Source organism: Balaenoptera borealis, assembly GCF_965194805.1.
Source record: "Balaenoptera borealis genome assembly, chromosome: 6".
NCBI classification, from domain to species: Eukaryota; Metazoa; Chordata; class Mammalia; order Artiodactyla; family Balaenopteridae; genus Balaenoptera; species Balaenoptera borealis.
Window position 1 is genome coordinate 87,274,156 of NC_138863.1, and position 21,850 is coordinate 87,296,005.

A 21,850-nucleotide genomic window follows, 5' to 3' on the forward strand; every position below is an offset into this window, starting at 1 on the left:
CACTTGGTCTCACTGATCTCCAGCTTATTCATTCTGTTCCAGCCATGCTGACTTTCTCAACACACTCTTGTCTTTGAGCTTTTGATAAAATACTCCCACTGCCTGGAACCCTCTTCACCAAATAATTATTTGGCCCAGTCTCTACCTCATTCACCTCTTCATCCACATCATATTTTCCCAATGGTGAGCTTTCCTGAATGCCTTTTTAATACTGTGCAATGCCAAGGATTCCACAGAGTATTCTTTTTCTTATTTTCTTTTGGCTGCGTTGGGTCTTCATGTCCATGCGTGGGCTTTCTCTAGTTGTATTGAGCGGGGGCTACTCTTTGTTGCGGTGTGTGGGCTTCTCATCGTGGTGGCCTCTCCTGTTGTGGAGCACGGGCTCTAGGCATGCGGGCTTCAGTAGTTGCGGCACGTGGGCTCAGTAGTTGTGGCTTGCGGGCTCTAGAGCGCAGGCTCAGTAGTTGTGGCTCATGGACTTAGTTGCTGTGCAGCATGTGGGATCTTCCCGGACCAGGGCTTGAACCTGTGTCCCCTGCATTGGCAGGCAGATTCTTAACCACTGCACCACCAGGGAAGCCCCACAGAGTATTCTTATACCTCCTTTTAATGTCCTGTTTTTCCAGTTGTCTATAGGACTTATTAACTTCAAACATATCATACAATTTGCTCTTTATTATGTGTATAATCTGTCTGTCCTTACTGGAATGTAAGCTCTATAAGGGGAGGAATCTTTGCTTTATTTGTCCATATATCCCAGACACTTAAAAAAAAAAAAAAATGCCTGGAATATAGTAGATGCTCAATAAATATTTCTTTAATGAATGTAAATGTGGTACAAGGACATTATGCAGCTGTGCCTTAAAAGATTACAAGTCAAAATTCTTCCACAATGTTCAGTGACAATATTAACTTCTTTTCATGAACAATTATATACTTTTTTCCTCTTTCTTTTTGGTTACTCCAAGCTTTATTCATCTATAGTCAGCCAAGGTGTTTCTTCAAGCCTCTACTGACAGTCTTTTCTAAGCAAGCAATCCAATAGGATGACCAAATGCAAACAAGGGTGAGTTTGAGCATACTAAAACACTGCCTTCAGGGAAGTAAGATCAGTTGGGTAGGATATGGGCATGGTTGCGTGGGTACATAAGTATCCCAGTAAGTTTTTAGGCCATCTCTCACAATGAGGCATTAATATTGCTAAACTACCATGCAGAGTGAGAAGAAAGGCTTGGGAAACAGGAACACAATTGCTAAAGTTCAAGTTGATATTGAAATTCAAAAATAACAGTAGTTCAGGCACATATAGGAAAGGTGGAGCTACAGCATAGGAATAAGGATCAGAGAAAACAGATATAAACTATAACAAAAGGCAAAAAAACAAAAACAAAAGCTCAGCTAAAAATGAGAGAAGGAGCAAGGAAAACCTAAATCCAGGCAGTTGGTGAACAGCATATTTGAAGGAAAAGTAAACTTATGGCTAAGTGATAGAAGCAGATTCAAAGGTGCTAGTGACAATAAAAATCTTGACAAAACAGGATGTTTCAGCCTGTGAATTGTGCATTCATCCCTTGATGTCAGCAACTAGTCCCTAAGCATGACTATTATAAGGCTCAATATGGCCATGACGTTAGACAGGTAAAATATTACCAACTCACTCTTAGTAAAGAAGATCTTTATCAGTTCCTATTTTCTAAAAAAATTCATCTATTCACAATTGCTCTGCTCTGTTCTAAGTCAGCTGATTTAACGCTGTTTGGAAAGGAGTTGTGGATGTATGGGGGTTCAATTCCTTTTTCTCCACTCATTTGCCCAATCATAATGTAAATATTGTTAAGATAGAGTGCTTTACTTGGTTCTGTTACATATTCAGTTACATCTTCAAATCTTACTCAAAAGGAGGCTTGTTAAAATATGTTCAGTGAGCTAGCAGTATGATAAGCATAGTTATAAGAAAGTACTTCCTGTTATTGTAAGTTTTGGTTAATGAAAGTTGTTTCCTGAAGATTCAGAATAATATGCTGTCCTTATAAGAGCTAAATCAATATTTTCTTGGTGTGAAAGCTTCATTAAGAAAAAATTTCTGCATATGATTTATTGAAATGTATTATTACTATAAAATATTGGTTTATAATCTGTGGTAGTATTGATGCTAAAAGCACAAAACACATCAAGAAGATGTCTGAATTTACGACTTTAGAAAGAACTATTTGCAATGTTGATTAAAATACTCATGAAGGACTTTTGAAGTTGTATATAGCTGGTTTTCATGGATATATTTGGTCTTTGTAGAAGCATATGGAAATGCATATTTAATTTGACAGTATTTTGCAAATCATACCCACTTCAGAATACCTTGCAAAGTAGAAATGCTTCCATATGCTAGAAGATGGTTTGTCTGTTATGCTGAGAGTAAAGAAAGAGCTATATATCCAACAACAAAATTTTAAAAATATTTTCTTGGGCATTGTGGATTATGAAAGTAAAGGAAAATCAAACGGACAATGTCCTTGTACTTAAACATTTAGAATTAATTTAGTCAATTTTTCAAACAATCACATTGGACATACTAAGATGAATTCTCACAAGGATCACAGGCCCCCTTAAAAAAAAAAAAGAATCAAATGGGCATTTTCTGCCTAGGTTTCCATGCCTGTGCCAAATCTTCTGAGACTCTGACCACATCTGATTGGAGCAAGGATTTATAAGAGAACGAAGGCAAGCTATCTCTACAAGACCTTACCATGATGGAGACAAACCTCAATTCTAGAGAAAAGGATAACTCCCACTCAATCAAACCCTCTCCTCTGGGGTGGAGTTAAAAACAAGTGACCAAAGAGAAAATGGATCATAGGAATTCAGACCTCCGTTCTGAGTAATGCATTCCAAGTATTCCTGGGGCCTGTGAAGTTGGCACAGCTCAGTCTTGGAAGCACCAGGACCCAGTGGGTCTGTGTGTGATGAGCAGTTTCCCAGGCTGCCCCACACAACATGTATCATTGCACCGTAGTTGTTTTGACAGTCGTAAAGAGTCAGATGGATACATGTGTTTTCTCAACAAGAACAAATAAAAGTTTAGCAATAGCTCTTCATAGTTTATATTAAAAACCCTTGCAGATTCTGAAGGTTACTTTAGGGACAAAACTTGAAGTAATTAAAACAAGAGCTGAAGCTCTTTGACAAGTTTTACTTTTTGTGTTTAAAAGGTTCACTGACCTCATATATCTCCAGGGACACTAGTCTGCAATTTTCAAAGAGAAAATAAATTTTGAGTTTTCAAAGGACTTCAGTTTTCTCAAATTAATCTTTATGTCATCATTATCTGAGAATAGTGATTTGCAAGCAACAATGGCTTTAATGTATCTTTTTATACTGATGATTACTATTTTGGTTTTCTTTTAAGAGCCAGGATTCCTTTATCTCTTAAATTGAGAAAATCAGATTATTTACTGAAATTATTTTTAACTGTGATCATGCCTCAGTGCATAAACGTTATTTTTATGATCCCAGCTTAAATTCACACGCGAAAATTATCTAGATGATTTTGCACAGTAAAAAAGTGTCAAGCCAAGAAGATGAGGGATCCTTTTAGAGTTATTGATCTAAAATGGTTTCTGAATGAAGACAGGTATAGGTTATATGCCATGAATCCATAAATGAGTTTTCTTCAATCAAATTGTCTTCTTTTGGATCCCTTACAATGAGGCTTTGGGGACTAGGATTTACAATAGGTATAACCCACTCGTGAGCATGGCTCTGGAACTAAGAGTATGAAGCATACTTGATTTTACCACTGTTTATAATTTCTAAAATATTGTAGAATAGAGATAAAGAGCAATTTTATGATAATCGGCAGACTTTTAAATGTTAAGTCAATAACTCAGATTCCGTAAAAATTCTAGTAAAGAGTATAAAAAGAAAAAGATCACTTGACATATCCCTTAAAGAAATGTCATTTAAGTAATTCTTTCTTCTTTATACTTCCTTAAATTTATGAAACTAATCAAGTGAAATCTCCCTCATAGGCAACAATTTCAGCTTTCAAAGTAACAGAGAGAAAATTTACTCACTTAGTTAACATAGCATTCCATTTTGCAGAGGAATTGTATCTGTAAGTTTCACCACCAACTTCTTCAAGCTTTTCCAAAGCAGCTCTGGGTTAAAGTTATCTATTCCTTCACTGTTCCTATGGCAATATCTGAAAATTCACCCAGCAATTATTAAGAAATTGCCTTGTGGCACATATTCTATCCCTGTGTTACTTGTCATTTAAATTGTTTATTCAGCTATTGAAATGGCATCTCTCCAAATAGATTGTATGATTTAAAAATCATATGCAATATCCTATATTTATTTCTATCTATTAAAGTTTCTTGTACAAAAATATATGTTGGTTATATTTGCTCGTGCCTCCTCTATTGACTCAGGAGCTTTCTCTTTACTTGGTAAAGCAGTGAGCACCTTAGAAAGGACACTCGTTTTGGAGTAGGATAAAATGGAAGGTTCATCATGTTTAATTCCTAAGATTGGAAAGATGTATGGATATACTGGAAGTCCTCATTATTTGATTACAAATGGAATACTGGGAAAAGGCCGTTTAAAATACATCTATTTTAAAACAGTAAACCATACTTTATTTAGTAAATAATGGAGGAAAACATAATAAAAGATTTGATTGAGATGCTCTTGAAAAATAAAATTTTAAATTGTAAAACAAATTTAATTTATAATTTGACAAAACTTACATTAAAATTATAATATGCTAATTATTAAAAAGTAATAAATTGTGGGGGTTTTGTGTGTATTTTAACAAATGTGAGAGCAAACTACAATTTTTTTTTAATTAATTAATTAATTAATTTATTTTTGGCTGTGTTGGGTCTTCGTTTCTGTGCGAGGGCTCTCTCTAGTTGTGGCAAGTGGGGACCACTCTTCATCGCGGTGCGTGGGCCTCTCACTATCGCGGCCTCTCTTGTTGCGGAGCACAGGCTCCAGACGCGCAGGCTCAGTAATCATGGCTCACGGGCCCAGACGCTCCGCGGCATGTGGGATCTTCCCAGACCAGGGCTCGAACCCATGTCCCCTGCATTGGCAGGCAGATTCTCAACCACTGCGCCACCAGGGAAGCCCTTCTTTTTTGTATTATATTTAACTTTTTTTTTTTTTTTAATAAATTTATTTATTTTTGGTTGTGTTGGGTCTTCATTTCTGTGCGAGGGCTTTCTCCAGCTGCGGCGAGCGGGGACCACTCTTCATCGCGGTGCGTGCGGGCCTCTCACTGTCGCGGCCTCTCTTGTTGCGGAGCACAGGCTCCAGACGCGCAGGCTCAGTAGTTGTGGCTCACGGGCTTAATTGCTCCGCGGCATGTGGGACCTTCCCAGACCAGGGCTCGAACCCATGTCCCCTGCATTAGCAGGCAGATTCTCAACCACTGCGCCACCAGGGAAGCCCTGTATTTAACTTGTTTAGCATGAACATAAAGATGATCATTTCCACAAAATTTTTGAAGCATTCATCATTTCCTTTTAATCCCTGATATTCTAGTCATTTGCTTTTGAAGTACCGTGTCTAATTTCGTCTACTTCATCTGTTAATGGTTCTGACTCTGACATATTCTCATTGTCCATGATTTTGTGATTCAGCAGTTCTTCAGTATCACTTGCATCATGAAATTCTGAATCTCTTGAAAAATTTTACTTTACAATTCATTTGCATTAAGTTTTTATTGTGTTATGCTTATAACATTCTATAATCAGCAAGAGTCCAAACTTTTTTATAATAACATAGAGATAAATGCTAATACTAATTGGGAAAGGGTGTTTAGAAAAGGCTAATTTTATAAGTGGGTAGTTCATTAGTGAAAATTTCCTACTATGACAGTTTTTGCTTTCCTACATTGTCATATATCTTTGGGGACTGGAATAATGCTTTGGTAATCAGGAACTCTTGCAGTTTGCAATCAGATGAAAGTAAGGGCTAGAAAGTAAGCAAGTGGTAAAGCTGGAAATGCAAATTGGTGTCTTCTACAAATGTCTGTTGTTGACATAATGACTGTGGATGAGAAACTCCTGGGCAAGAGGACCAAGGGTTGAGGCATTGAGAGAATCAATGAGAAAGTGAAAGAGAAAACCTTATAAAATATAGAAGAGTAATCACATACATTGGAGCAGAAGCAAGAGAAAGTGGTACACTGGAAGATTAGGGCTGTGGGAGGTACACATTAAGGACAAAGGGGATGGCCAAGTACATTTAATATGGCTGTCTGATAGGGCAGGAAGTTGTGGCTGAGAAGTCATCCATGTTAATTCATACTGAACATCTAACTCCAGAAACATGCTAAATAGGTAGAACAGATGCCCTGGGAGGTCTAGGTCATAGATCAACTAGGGATTCTGTGAAAACTCTCACTGAGAAATCTATTGATACTGGCCTGTTCCATTTGAAAGCATTTGGAGTCTTGTGAATTCACACACCTACACTTCCTTTTTCTCTCAGCATTTAACAACAAGACCTTATGCAGGTAGTAGACAAGGATGTGATAAGTAGTAAGTCAGAAAGAATCACAGAAACCAAAACAAGGTTTAAATTATAGATGAGTTTTGGGCTATGGCATTCTCCAGTATTGCCTGGAGAAGTATGTAGAATCACATATATCAAGTCAGCACTCCCCAGAACAAATGTGCATTAGATGATCTCTCCATATAACATTAATTGTACAGTTGGGTCAAGCAAGCATGGTACATGCTTATAATTTTTTGTCTTTTTTTCTAAATTTTCTTGATGCTTATTATTATCCTTTCTTAGACTTCCCTATATTGTTTTATAGGAAACAATGTTGTTTTCCTATATTGTTCCTCTTTTTTTAAGTTCCCTAATAATAATAATAACCTACATTTCTGAGTTCTAAAATATGCCTTAACCATGCACTGATGTCAGCCAGCCTCTTCTATTGATTCTTTTTAACCTGCAAATGACTTATTATAATAAAGGAGATGAGTCAATTTCTCAATAAAGCCTTAAAAATGTTATCTCTACTTAAAGTCTTCAATCAAATACCTCTAGCTGTTTATGGAAATGTGTTGGCATGATTTGAAATTCTGGCATTAAAAAAAAATTATCAGTAGGCCCCATTCTTGGCCACTCAGAAAACTTAAAAAAAAAAAAAAAATGTAGGGGAAACTAGCATTTCAAGAGATTTACTATATGAGACCATTTGGAGGTTTTTTATACCAGCATGGAAAGTGAGGAACAGCAGTTTTCTTGTATGTGTTATTTCATTGGACAGGGTGAAAAAGTAAGCCATAGAAGGAATCTTAATAGCTCACATAATCCACTCCTGTTTTCATGCTAGAGTCTCTCTAAAAAAAAAAGAAGAGGTGGGTGGTGGTGTCTTGAATTGCAGTCTATGGGCTCTCAACAGAAGAATCTTTTTATGGTCCTCAGATATGTTTGAATTCCCTAAAACCAAAAGGTTAACTATTGATCTAAAGTCTATCAGAAAGGTCAACACTTATAAAGTTAAAAAGAAAAATTCAAGATATTGAAGTACTTTTTTTAAAGTGATACATTTCTGATTGTCAAATTCTTATAATTAAAATATTTTCCTTCATATTTCAGAGCAATAATTAACTGTGTAGACTAAATTGAAGTCAGCCCTGAAGGAAAAAGACACAAGATGACATTTACTCACAACCATTTCTAATTTTGTATAATTCTTAGCTACAGACAAGGTTTAGAATATGACACTGGAATGAAAAAAAGTGATGATAAACTAGGAAAAGGTCAAATTCTAGTTGAGAATAATAGCTTGAATTATAATGCTTAATGCAGTGGACTGCCTCTGGCCTCTACTCATTCTTTTTATTGGCAAAGGTTCTTGGAAAAAGTCTTAGGTCACCATCAGTTTTGAACAATGGCCAAAATGCCTATTTAAACAAAAGGAAGTGAAATTTCTTGGTACAGATGTAATTTACCAGTCGCTAATGGGAACATCATATAAAAGATACTTTGAAATTATATAATGAATATTACACTTTTAGAATTCAGGATTACATGTTCCGGGATCCACTCACTACAGCAGGTAGGCCAGCCACTCCCATAATGCCCTTCTTCTCAGCCTTGATAAACATTTATGCATTATGTTTAACCATGCACCTAGAATGCCCCTCACTAACTTCCACCTTCGTCCTGTCCTACCTCTTTATCGAAGGCTTTGACTACACAGTCATTGCACTATAAATATGGGGTCAAATGATATAAAATAAAAAATGATTTAAATATATATACTTAAAAAATACTTGATAAAGGACGAATGGACCAGGAAAAGTTATATGTACTCTTTATTTGAAATAATGTGTTTAGCCACTAGATGTCACCCTTTTTTAAGCGACAAAGTTTACTTGACAAAGTTTACAACATAAACAGCAGTTACATTCCACTATAGGGTAGAAGTTGGTACCATCGGAATTAGTCCCTCTGATATCACATAAAAAGAAGCTTTAACAACAAACAAACGAAGAAACAGCAACAAACAGTCTTTCCTGTAAGAAGGGCTACATGAGTCAGACTGAATTGAGTCATCAGTCTCCAAAGCCAGATAGTTAAAATGCAACAATAGTTAATAACGTATAATTTTCAAAAAAGTTAATAGCATGGCTCTCATACAAATATAAAATGAACACATATAAAGATCTCAATCAACTCATTAATTAGCAAGGGAGCCAATTAAGATGGTGAGGCCAGTACGAGAGAGAATTCAAGGAATAGAGACTTACAGGGTCAGTCTGAGCTTGGCAATAGGTACAAAACAGTTTAATGTCCCAAAGGTCACAAGCCGTAACCTTTAAGGCTATGTTTCCTGCTTGAGAGAAATGATCTCTACTAGGCAAAATTCTACAAGTTAACATGCAACTTCACATTGAGGCAACAAAATACTTAGCCTACATGTATGGATCACCTATCATGCTTCAGTGGCTATGCTAAGTGCTTTACATGCATCATCCCATTTTAATCTCACAGTAATTGCCTATGAGGTAGATGCTGATGTTATCTTTATATAGAGGCTAGAATACTATGAAGTCAAGGACATTCTTCAGGTTATGGACCGGCAAGTGAGTGATCAAGCTGGAATGTAAATCTGGTCTGTCTGCATGGTCTTTCTCCTGGGAGCATAGACTTAACAATTGCTTACTGGGTCTAGAGGATGTTGGGATTCTACAAGATGAGGCACATGCGAACACACTACAACCCCTCCACCCTCTCCTGTTCCTCATCCATGAAGGGCAAATAACGGTGAAAGAAATCTGAAGTGCAATAGAGATGCTGTAAAATCAGTTAAACTGCTAACACTTGCATTCTCTAGAATTTTGTAGATTACTTACTACACCCTCCCTTCCCTTTGCTGATTCCTCTATTGCAATTTAAATAAGTGGAGAGTTGGAAATGCTCAAGGTAGTGAGTCTTCACACAAAGGCAAGCAATACCTTATATACTGTCTATATGGAAAACACTTATGCTAGGTAAAATGTTGTCAATGTGGTTTGCTAAAAATGAAAAAGAGAGCTTTTAAAACATGTATGGTATTCCTATAATATAATATACGCTTTATATTCTTTTCAGAGAATTTGGGACAAGGCGAGAAATCTAATGTACTGACAATATACTCAAGGAAGATGTCTGCCTAACAAAATACTTGCCTAAAAAATGCTCTATTTAATTTTAAACCTTTAAAATCTTGCGGAAATTTTAGACATAATTAAATGAGCTATAGAAACTCATCTTAAATTTGTAAGATTTATATGCACAGAATCTCAAAAATGTGAGGTGCTCCAAACTTTATTACTAATTCAGTTTCAATTCTTATAACGATTATACCACTCAGCCAGTGACTGAGAAGATTCAGAGAACTAATCAAATGTTATTATATTACCTATTAGGAGTCTAGACAGTCTCCTCATCACATACACTCTGATACAACTTTGAAAGGATTTTTTTTACAGAATATTATTTCTTTATCTCCATACCAGATAAAAAAAATTGAAACACTTAAGAGTTCCCCAGTCAAATAAAAATGTGTAAATTTGTTGGTGTATCACATTTGCATTTATACTCGCTCTAAAAAAATGGAGTGCTATATAAAAATTGAAAAGTATTTCTTTTTATGTAGTCAGTCTGTTGTTCAGTGTTCAGCTTCTTCAGTTTTCATGGATTATAAAATTTTTTAGGACAGAAGATACTCCTTACAAGACCATCTTATAAGTTTCCAGCTTTAAAGGTAGATGTAATTTTAATAATCACATACCACTTTTAAGCTCTATTAGGCACAGCTCTAGTTGCCTTTGATTTATTCATCAATGTGAGAAACCTGAAATTTTCTAAAGTCTAATTTTTGAAAAAAAGTTAAGTAGTCTCTTCACATTAAACCATCTGCTCTGCATGATTACAGGGACTCATTTTTAGCCTTGAAGCTTCCCTTTTGTGATTAAATTTCTTGTTCAACCAAGTGAACTCTTTGGAAACCATTTATTTCCGATAAAGCATATCATTGTTCATAGAGTAGTAAAATAATTATAATCAGTCCAGATTCTTATTGGATAGCATCTTAAAGAGCTTATGTAAATTTAGCACATTATTAATGCAAATTCATTTATTCATCACCAAAGAAGAATCTAAAGATAGTACTTACGCAGGTTTAATTGTATAGGCATGCTTTTCATGGACAAAGGCACCAGCAAGACCTCCTGCTCCTGTATTTAAATACTGGATTGAGAATAAATTAAACTGTTTGGGTTTACCTAAATATGTATGACAAAAGTAAACAATGTAATAATTTGACTTTTTTGTCATGAAACCAACTTTTGACAAGATCAGAATGTGTGCCTATTTGAACTTTTATAATAAAACAGAATTTGGAGTTACCTTGTTTAAAGAAAAAAAATGAAACATAGCATTATTAATCGAGAATAAATAGCTATTACTTTTTTAGCCAAATTTTGTCCCAACTAGTAGATAACAGTTCCAGTGACATTTATCTCATTTCAGAGCTCATTCATTTCAGTTATTTTGTCACAAGATATTTAAATAATAATAAAAGATTATATTTTGAAAACACCTAAATTAAAATAAAATTGGTTTTATTTCCATGCTCCCTGTCAATTAACTTGTCTTCAAATGTCAATACAAAGTTGATTCCATAAGAATTATCTTTACTTATGTAGAAATTTCACAACATATCAACAAAAAACTCAGATCAATTTGAATTAAGTTCTCAGTGTGGAGCTTTTTTTCCAGAACCTCCTGACTTTTACAGAGCAGCCAGGGAATTGAAGGAATAGTATTCTATAGAGGATGGAAATATCAAAATTTAATAATCTATACTATTCTATCATGTGACTCTACAGTTAACTAAAGTCAGAAAATACAGTAATGAAAGAAATGGAGGTAAGTAATTCAAATACTTAAAATTGGCCACTGATCCAGTTTTACATTTAGATTAATGTCAATGTGGAATAAAAGAATAAAAATATATTAACTAGTTTGTTGATACCTTGTAGGAGCACCAGCAGGCAAAATCAACTCCCCACTCATGTAAGTGGAGTTCAACATTTCCAACTGCATGTGCCAGATCAAAGCCAACCAAACAACCCTGGGGAAGAACATAATAAATTTTGAATTCGCTTAATGATTTGAAATAGTAAAGACAGTATATTTAAGAAAATCTTTGACACACTGCTGTACCATAAATATAGTTCATCCTTTGGTACAGTGACTCACGAAGTGAGTCACAAAATCCGAGGCATTCCCAAGACCCTTTCAGGTCAAAACAATTTTCATACCATGAAGAAGACATTCTTTGCCTTCTTCACTGTGTTGACATTTGCACTGATAATGCAAAAGCAATGATGGGTGAAATTGCTGGCACCTCAGCACAAATCAAGGTAGTGGAAGCTTGTACTGTCATTGTGTGTCAAAGCCATTCAGTTACAGCATGAAAAAGTTAATTTCACTTATATATCTCCTTGATAAAAGTATAAAACTAATACATTTATATTAAATCTCAATATCTTAATTTTCCTATTTTTAAGTTTAATGTGGGAATTATGCATAAGACATTTGACCATATTCTGAAGTAGGATGGTTGTCTCAAAGTAATGCACTTACGCAGTTATTTGAGTTGCAAGCTGAATTAGCCACTTTAGCTTACTGGAAAACCGTTTTTGCATGAAAGAGCAACTTATATACAAACAATAGTAAGTCATACTTAGGTATTTGACAGACATATTTTGGAAAATTGAGTCTGTCAATTTAAGGAAAATAACTCACAGGATTTGTTGCCAAGGAAAAAAAGTAGTTACCAAGATAAAGCAGAATTTTGGAAAACTTGAATCCACTTTTATGAATATGACCATTTCCCAGTATTTAAAGATATTTCTGATGAGTTTAGAAGTAATATATAATCTTAAAAAGAACATATACTGAAATATGTAAATATCAATATTTGTAAAATATGCATAACAATGAACCAATATTTTCCAAATGACCAACGCTTATTGTTATATATCATGCATGGATAAAAGATCTATTCAAAATGAAAAATCAGCCAATGGATTTTAATGTAGCAAAGCATAGAAAGATCAGTGATTTGGTTTCACATTTCATACCACAACTCCCAAGAAGTTCTCACTTGTCAAATTCTGGTGTAGTATCAAAGAATATTCACAATTAACTGAAAAAGCTATTAAACTACTTTTACTTTTTCTCAATATATATCTGTACAAGGTCCAATTTTATTCCTATGCTTCACAAAGGAAAAAAAAAATCAAGAGATTGAATGCAGAAGATATATAAAACCAGTTGCCATCTATGAAGCCAAACAGTAAAGATCTCTCTATCTATATAAAATATCTGCCAAATATAAAACATTCCTTTCATTGTTTCTTTTAGAAACTACAGTTTTGCTTCCCTAACAATATATTATTTATGTCAATTGTAATGGGTTTACCACTTTTGTCCTAAAATAAATAAGTAAATGTATTTTAAAATTCTGTTTTAATTACAAATACAGTAAATATAGATAGACATATATATAAACAATATTAAAACCTCTTTGAGGTGATCAGTGATTTTTAAGAATGTAAAAGGTTTGCATTACTAAAAAGTTTGAGAACTGCTGCTTTAGTATATCCTGTTAACCTGAAGGAGTTAATAAAATTTTCAGTTTATCACTTAATCCCACATCATGTCATTTAATTTGATCAAGTATATTCATGCTGTAGTAAATTGCCTTAGTGGTTCCCATTCTACGTCCCTTCCTGTATCCATGTCCTTTGCCACGTAACTTTTCAGTTCCTTCACTGCGAACAGGGTGCAGTTCTCCGCCACTGGGATCAGTCAGGTGACTTGTTTTGAGCAAAGGGACATCAGCACATACAATACAAAGAGAGTCTCCTAATCACTTGAGTGATGAGGCTTGCTCTCTCTTGCCCTCTACCACCTATATGAGAAGGACTTGCTTCGGCCAACCTAGTGGCCCAGATGGAAGATGAAAAAATTGTGGATCAGAGTCATCCTCCCCTGGGCTCAGCCTGGATTCTACTCTCCCACATTCTCTTAGTTGGCCAGAGATGCATGAGTGACCTCAGCTGAAATTAGCAGGATCCCTGCAACCAAGTCCTGTCTAGATCAGTTGACACAAAGGTGACCCATAAAAATGATGCTGTTTTTGACTCTATACTGTGTTCTTCCTGTACATTGACTTGAGACCCTAACAGTCTCTTACTATCTGACTCTGTTCTGTCTCAGTTAATGACATAAAATTTTTAAAATGCTGATCGTTAAATGGGGGTGATAGTTCACTTTGCAAACATGTCTTACCTCTGAGTTCTTCTGTTGTTAGCTTAGTAAGAGCAAACATAATAATCACATTCTTAAAACTTGTAGACTTCCTGCAACTTCGAAGAAACACATCTATCGATTGAAGTTTTTGAAGTAAATAATTGCAGAGGGACCAATTTTATATTGTTCTAACACCTCTTAAGAATAAATAACCCCAAACTGCTATTACAGGTACTTTCCCCAGAACAGAGGGATGCAAACCATGACCTGTTCTTAATGAATAAAGTTGTATTTGAGCACAACAATCTCATTTGTTTAGATATTGTCTATGGCTGCTTTTGCAAGCACAAATGAATCACTGCAACAGAGACCATATGAACGAAAAAGTCTGAAACATTTGCTGTTTTGCCCATTACAGAAAAGATTTGCTGACACCTGCCCTATAGCATTGGTTTCCATAGAGAAAACTCAATATATTGGAGAGTCAGTTAATTAGAAACCTTACTCACTGTAATGTGGCCAGAGCTAGAACATCATAAAAGAAAAAGTTCTTACAGGTATTTTGTTTCTAATACAAAAAATGAGCAATACATGTCATAAAAATATGACAGATGCTTCATGCTAACACAAATTTTTGGAGCAATAGGAAAGAAATACAGTTAATCTCCATCAAGATTTAGAGGTCATCAAAACTTAGATTTGCAGACTAGGTTCAATAGATATATATACAGACACATACATATATGCAATTAGTTTGTATTTTAAGATACACTTTTAATATTGAAATTAAATTTGGGGGAAAAAAGTTCTGAATTTAAAATTCTCTTTTTTCTCACCAACACCTCCAATTAAAGTGTTTTTTTATGAAGAAATTTTTACAACTTAACTTCTCTTAGACAAGTTTTTACAACACAACTTTTCTTAGAAAACTCAAGGAATAAAAAGGCAGCACTTTTATTTTATTATCAATTATTTATAAAGAGTGGCACAATGAAGAAACTATGAAACTTCACCTGCCGTATCCTGTTATTAAAAGCCCTGTGGTCACATCTGTGGCACGATATAAAATAATCACTTGTGGCTCCTACAGTATGTTTTAATGCATGTACAATTCTTTCCCCATGGGTGGCAGAGAACATAAATTATTAAAATGTGACTGTTTTTAGGAAATGACCGTAAGATACAAACTTGCATGAGATCATCACAAAGGGATTTTACAAAAGTTTCGCTAGATGGCAGCATCTTAAAAATAAAGAAAAAACTAATAGTTCTCCAAAACCCCTGTATAGCCATGCAGTTAACATTTTCATTATTTTACGAATAAGAGTAGGTAAAACAATATGAATGTGTGAAAACAGACCGCACCCTTGAGTGCATACTTTATGTAATTTTAAAACTAGAAATCAAATATTTTTCAACAGATATTTATTAAAATTACCCACAATTGCTCAGACTCTAATTGATACAAGCGCAGCAGCGGTGTTCAGCCACCGTGTCACCTGGCTTTACAGTCAGTCCCCAAACTATGGCAGTAGTCTTCTAACCATTCGGACTACTTCCAGCCTGCTTTCTTCCAATGAACTTTCTAAATCATACATTTGGTTATAAGACTTCCTGTGTCCCTTCAAAGATCTCCCCGTTCACTTCAGAATGTAACTCATTTTCCTTGGTATGGCTTTTAAAGACCTTTATGATCTGGTTCTTTCCAGCTTTCCTGTCCCGGGTGCCCTACACCTACTTTCATTTATTTGCATAAACCGTTCTCTGTCTCTGGGGTATTCTTTCCCTCCTCATTTGCCTGGGTAGCTCAGATTTTGATCACAAGATAACTTCCATAGGAAGATACCTTTGCCAAACCTTCTCGCTTCTCTCATCTTACAGCCCTGGTTGCATAAATCTCTTGTAGCAATTTTCCAATCTTAAACTGTCTTCTATTTTTATATAATATGAACTCAAATAATTCAATTGTTGAATAAATAAGTAAAAAAACAAAGTCATAAAATTGTCAATAAATATTTTGTAAACTGAAGCTAAATGTTAAAATATTATTTGATATCCTTTATTTCTGTTTCAATTTTATTGCATAAACCATTTATTCAGGTTTGGCATCTTTTAAAATGAAGTTTCTTGGACAGTCAAAAGTAGTTTAAAATATATTTAAAATCCCTTTCAATAAAACAAGGAATATCATGACTTTTTGTGTTTGCCATCTTTACTAGCACAATACTAAAAATTTTTCTAACCAGTGGAATAAGACACAGGGTCTGTGCTGAGATTTCCAGGTAAAGAGCTAGATCACTGTCTCTCAAATTTAGTTTATTATTTGTTTATTAATTAAAATGAAATATGGAATAGTACAGTGTAATTTTATCCCTTGTAGCATTAAAGTCCTGATAACTTTATTGATTTATTCTATAACAGATTGGCTTTGGACAGATATTATTAGTTTGTTCTTTCTTCACCAAAAAAAAAAAAAAAAAAATCCTATAAATTATGAAGACCATCAATAAGTAGCAAATTTGGTGGGAAAAGGGATAATTATATAAGATATTTGTAGCTATACACAGAACTGAAAGTCAGCTTGTATGCATTTGTATGTTCAAATAATTGTTAAAATAATAAAATACTTAAGATAGGTAAGTAGCCTTTGTCTTTGAGCCACTTGAGTAAGCACCCAGGTTACTTAGGAGGTACCTGCAAGAGATGCCTGTCACATAGCCTGTGGTCATTCATACATACCAGCTGGGTGCATGTCCACACTTCAGTGGATGCCCTTGGCAGTGGCATTAGCACCATGGTGGGTAAATTACAGGGGCCTACAAGTCCCTTCAAGGCTAGTAATTGGATACTAGTAATAGGAGTGTGACTTCTCTCGTGGCTGTTTATGGGAACTACAATTTCCACACCATACTAAAGAGATCTTTATGTATTCTAAACATCACTCCTGTTTTGATATAAAGTCACAGGAAACAACTGAAGAAGTACATTGCTATAAATTTGAACAATATTACCTTAAATAGAAAAACTGATGGGAAAACTTGAGGACAGTGAACAAAAATTTTAAAAAATGATAGGAGTGTGTGTGTATGTGTGTGTTGTTGTTCAACTCTACATAGATGATATGCACAAATGGTGGATTAATAACAACAGGTTGGCTAGTTAGCTTTGATCCTGGGATTTCCCAAGGAAGCTCACAGTTAGGGAGGTGTTGAATTGTACTGGGGAGGGTGAAAATGAAGAAGAAGCAGATGAAAGATGGTAGAGTTTCTTGCCATAGTCTTGAAGCACTAAAATTTGTAAAATTCATTCGAGTGCTATGATTTAAAAGAATCCACAGATACTAAATTTTAAAAAAAAGTAATACCCAGTAAAGATCTCTGTAAGAGGGGCCTCTACCATCTCTGTAAACATAGTATATCATTTCAGAGTGAATTTTTATTGTGAAAGTCTTTCCTTTCATCCTAAAATTTATTGTCTTCAAATATCCTTCTCTTTTTTTTTTTTTTTCTTTTCATCCAACTCTGGTTATAAGCAGGAACTATGCATTATTTCTTATATTGTGTTTACTCTGCACTTAAAGTCAATATGTAATTTGTATTACAGTTTCCTTCCCCAAATTATTTAATACAGCTGTCTACTATTTTTTGAAGTATTATGTTAAGCTTTCACTTATTTATACCAATAGTTTGATGGGAGTAACTGTTCCTCACTATTAAAACATAAAGCAATACAAAATGAGAATGAACTTTCACAAGTTAAAAGGGACAAAACACAATCTTCCAAGTGGAACTGCAGGGAATATTTTAGAAATCAAGTAGCTTGGCAACTAGAACCAAAACTTAAAATTTTCTGTAAGGCAGAACCTGAATGCTACTAGAAGTTATTTTAGTCCTGAGGCTCTTATAGATAATATATGATACCAGAAAAACATAGGTAATCAGCGTATGTACTGCAGGAGAAAAAAAATACAATATTCCATCCAGGAAGCTAGTGACTTGATAATTCTAAATGTTCGTATTAAGTTCAGCAGCAAACAGGAACAGAAACAGGAAAAATTAGGAGGGTAGACAAGATTCTACCCTAGACATATGATGAATTACTCCAAGGTTAAGGTCTAATAATTTCAAATATATCTTCTATTAAAATATTATTTTAAAATGCAAGTGTACAGAGAAGGATGATATCACAAATAACCCTTAGCCTACATAATAATTTGAGTAAGAAAGCACCCCCATTGTCCTGGAGCTATTGATTGATGGTATTTATGCCAAAATGTGTATACAGAGGAGACAACAAGCCCTGATAAAGTGAACATTGTTCTGTGCCTCTCATTGTGGGCTATTGCTAGGGATTTGGGGAGCCATGACTATGCTTCTCGGTTTCCAGAGAGCTTAATTTTGAAAAAGATAAGATATCCAATAAGGGAGAGTTTTGAATCAAGAAAGAGTCTTTCATGACAAAGACTGTGCATAGATATCAGGGAATTAATTAAATTGAAAATGAGTACCTTTAACTTGAAATCAAAATGAAATCAGAATGAATGCTTTCACTCCGTGACTTAAAAACGCTGGTTTGGATTCAAGGGTAAGCTAAAAAGTGAAAGTAGAATCCATTCTGAAATATTCATTTATTTGTCAACCTGTGCAAGTTAGACTAATACAGTATTAGGATTTTATTACCCACTTATATCAAGCCATACTTCCATATTTTCAGAAAATATAGTAGCTTATAGCTATAGTTACCCAAAAGAAAATATGAAGGAAGTGTCCTGTTGGAAAAGTAAAGTGACAAGGGGTGGAAATTTGGGAAGAAGATGATGGACACAGGAAAACTAAGGAGCTTGTCTTTGGATGGAAACCTTGGAGTCCTGAATGGGGTGGTAGAACTCTACTCAGGTGCTGAAGATGGCCAACCTAGTGCATTTTTGGAGGCCTTTCTGGGCTCTATTTATGTCACAGGAAATGGAAGCTGTATGTTTTTTTGAAATTAATATATAACTCAAGGTGCCCTTCGTTTAAATTCCTGAAGTGTTTTAGCTGTGGAACTTACACAGCAGGCCAGGTAGCCCATGGGGAACACTGGCAACCAGAGTCTGGAATACTAGCTATGTCCTAATAGCTATGTCCCCTAGTTCTATCAACAGATGCCTGGAGGAAAATGATAGCTTCCGAACTTGAGTGGGAATTTTTCCCCACACTATCTGACTTCCTCTTGAGTCAATTTGCAATATGTGGTTTTGACCCAGTCGTAAGGTAAAATGAATTGGAGCATGTATAACTCTGTTTTTTGTGGCATTAGACTGGATTGATTTTCTAAGACACTTTCATGGATTTGTTTTTACCCTTGTCAAGCATTAATAAAGTCTAAAGCAGTTTTCTATTTATATGTCTCTATGTCCCATATGATTCTTTAAAGACAGACACAGTGGGGTTTTTCTTAATCTATTCTCTCTCTGTCTCCCTCGCTGTCTCTGTCTCTCTCTCTCTTTCCCCCTCTTAAATCCTGGAAACTGATATTAAGTGAGGGGTCAATATACCTGTGAAACAATGAAATTTCTTGAGAGTACTCTGCAACTCAGCTACCATAAGAAGGTTCAGTGGGCTTCCTGTTGAAATTCTCCCTATTGTCATGTAGATTAGCTTCCCAGTCATATAGGAGTTTGTAAGCTCTTAATTAGAGGGAGGGCACCTGCAAATACATCTAAAGGCCCTGAAGAGCTGCTAACAGGAATGACAATGGGGCCATCGTTGGTGGGAGCTATTGCCAATAGAACTACCTAAGAGACCCATCAGAAGAAGACCCACCAGTGTCTTGCGGCATCTCTTAAAGAGAGCGGTTGGGAGGAGTGGGTTAGAGGTTCTGAGTTGGGCCACTATTGAATGCTGGCACTGAATAGAATCTTATTCAGCAATAATTCTGTTCTTTATACTTGACATCTAGGGGCAAAGTAAAAATTGTGGTTTTCAATATTCTCTAAACTGAAGAGACAGTTATATCAACCATAAAGACAAAGGTTTCAGGCTCCCATGGAAAAAAATAACCAAGAAAGAGGGCTATATATATTTTCTTTGACTTTCCAAATGTTGAGACCTCTTTGCCATTACACAATCAGTCTACAAATATAAAAGGAGAAAATATAGTGGAAAGAGAGGTATGGTATCGGCGCCAGACTCCAAGTCTAACCTTTACTGGCTGGCTAAGTCAGCTTGAGCAAGTGCTTAACTTCTCTTGGACTCAGTTTCCTCAACTGCGCCATGGGATAAGCTCCCTATTAGGGTAGCTGAGAATATTGTAAATACTACATGCCAAGTGCCTGAAGCACAGTAGGTCATCAGCAGCACCTAGTATTATTCACATTTGTACAAAGCACTATTGCAGAAACTATATTCATCCTTTTAGCCTGGCTTTTTAAACGTAAATATTGATGAGACTGGCAAATCCAGAGATGAGAAATAGAAAGTGGGGAGCATTAGGAGCATTTTGCTAGTGAAATTTAAGGAGGGAGGTATCAGTTAAGAAGGTTTGAGACAGAGCTAAGAGCTAACAGCTACATGGGGAGAAAGAGTAAAGGATTTGAGAGAGAGGAAAAGCAAAAAAAAAAAAAAAAACACCTAGAGATCCTAAAGTGTTGTGTAATTTACAGGTAGAAATGTCTTACTATCTAATAGAGTGTGCTTTCCAGAGTAAATTTCAGCTATTTCTTTTACCAGGAAAAAACAGCAATTGTCTCCTCTATTTATTGTCAGAAGTAAGTACAAAACCAAAGAAGAAAAATAAAACAAATCAAGTAACACTGTTCTCTTCTGGAGTCTTTCTCCAGCTGGCAAGGATCTCACACAAAATATAGTTTGTTTGATTTATTTCAGATACTCAAGATGGGAAAAATAGCTCAAGGTAATTTTTCAAGCTTAATTTAGTTCATTTAATATTTAATAACTTAATGGAGCAGTCTGCATGCCCTAAGTGTGTCAAAGAGTAGAAATGGAGTTTGAAAAAGAACTCAAGTTTTACAAGTATTTTGATTTTTAGAGCAATTGACCATTATAAGTAATTCTTCAGAATTTTCTGATTCTAATTAAATGGGAGCACAGTTATGTCTTTTATGCAATGTGTGATCCATAAAATCAGCCTAATCCATTCTTGCTGATAACACACATTTATCCATTCACTGGCCAAACAGGTATGCATTTAATGATAAATGACTATGTATGTGTAAAGCACTAGTATAAGCCTGTGAAGTTTGTAGGGTCCACCCTCAATCAGTCATTGAATACACTACTGACAAAAGCTTCCTAAATTTCATAGTTAAGATAGGCATAGAAATAATTAGAAGATACTGCAAAAGAGGACCAATAATACATTTTCCATCATGCTATGGAAATACAGCAGGAAGATAGATTTAGCCTGACACAGAGGAGCAAGAAAAATTTTATGATGAAGGTCAAGGATCACCCCCTCATGTTTCTACAGGAGTTAGTCAAGAAATATATGAGTTGGGCCTATAAGAAATACTCCACTTTACCGTTTTTTGTAAGAATGCTGCTATGTAAGCAGAAATATATACACCAGCTGTCATTCTGCTTCAGTGCTGAGGTCAGTAGGTAGAAATAGGAGTTGTGTTGAAGAACTGAAGTCCCATCTAATGGGCAGAGCTATGATTCAGGCTTGCCACTTGTTATCCTACAGGAAAGATGGTCTAGTGTTGCCAAACCTGTAATTTGAAACTAGGAGTTTTTATATGAAATCACTTGATCTGTCATTATTGGCATGTGATTAAAAAATTTTTAAATGTACCATGTTTGCGTATACAAAGAGGGTTAAACAAAGCAAATCCCTAGGCCAGATCATAACCTGTGAAGCAGGTAGTGGTTGAGCTGAGCTGGAGGAACAGAATCTTCATATGTGGGAATTCTAGGAGGAAGGAAAGCTAAGAATAAAGGCCTGGAGACTGAAAGTATGACATCTGGACAGAAAACATTCAACACATTTGGTTTAGTTTAACTATTAGTATGTGAAG

The 21,850-nt window shown here is 35.2% G+C and overlaps 1 protein-coding gene across 1 annotated transcript in view; it reads right to left on the reverse strand.

Moving 5' to 3' along the window:
• The window catches only part of KYNU (kynureninase), a 109,739-nt gene that overhangs the window by 22,724 nt on the left and 65,165 nt on the right, over nucleotides 1-21,850 (reverse strand). Inside the window, 2 exon segments of the mRNA XM_082395823.1 lie at nucleotides 10,685-10,758; nucleotides 11,546-11,644. Coding sequence (XP_082251949.1) covers nucleotides 10,685-10,758; nucleotides 11,546-11,644 — 173 coding nt within the window.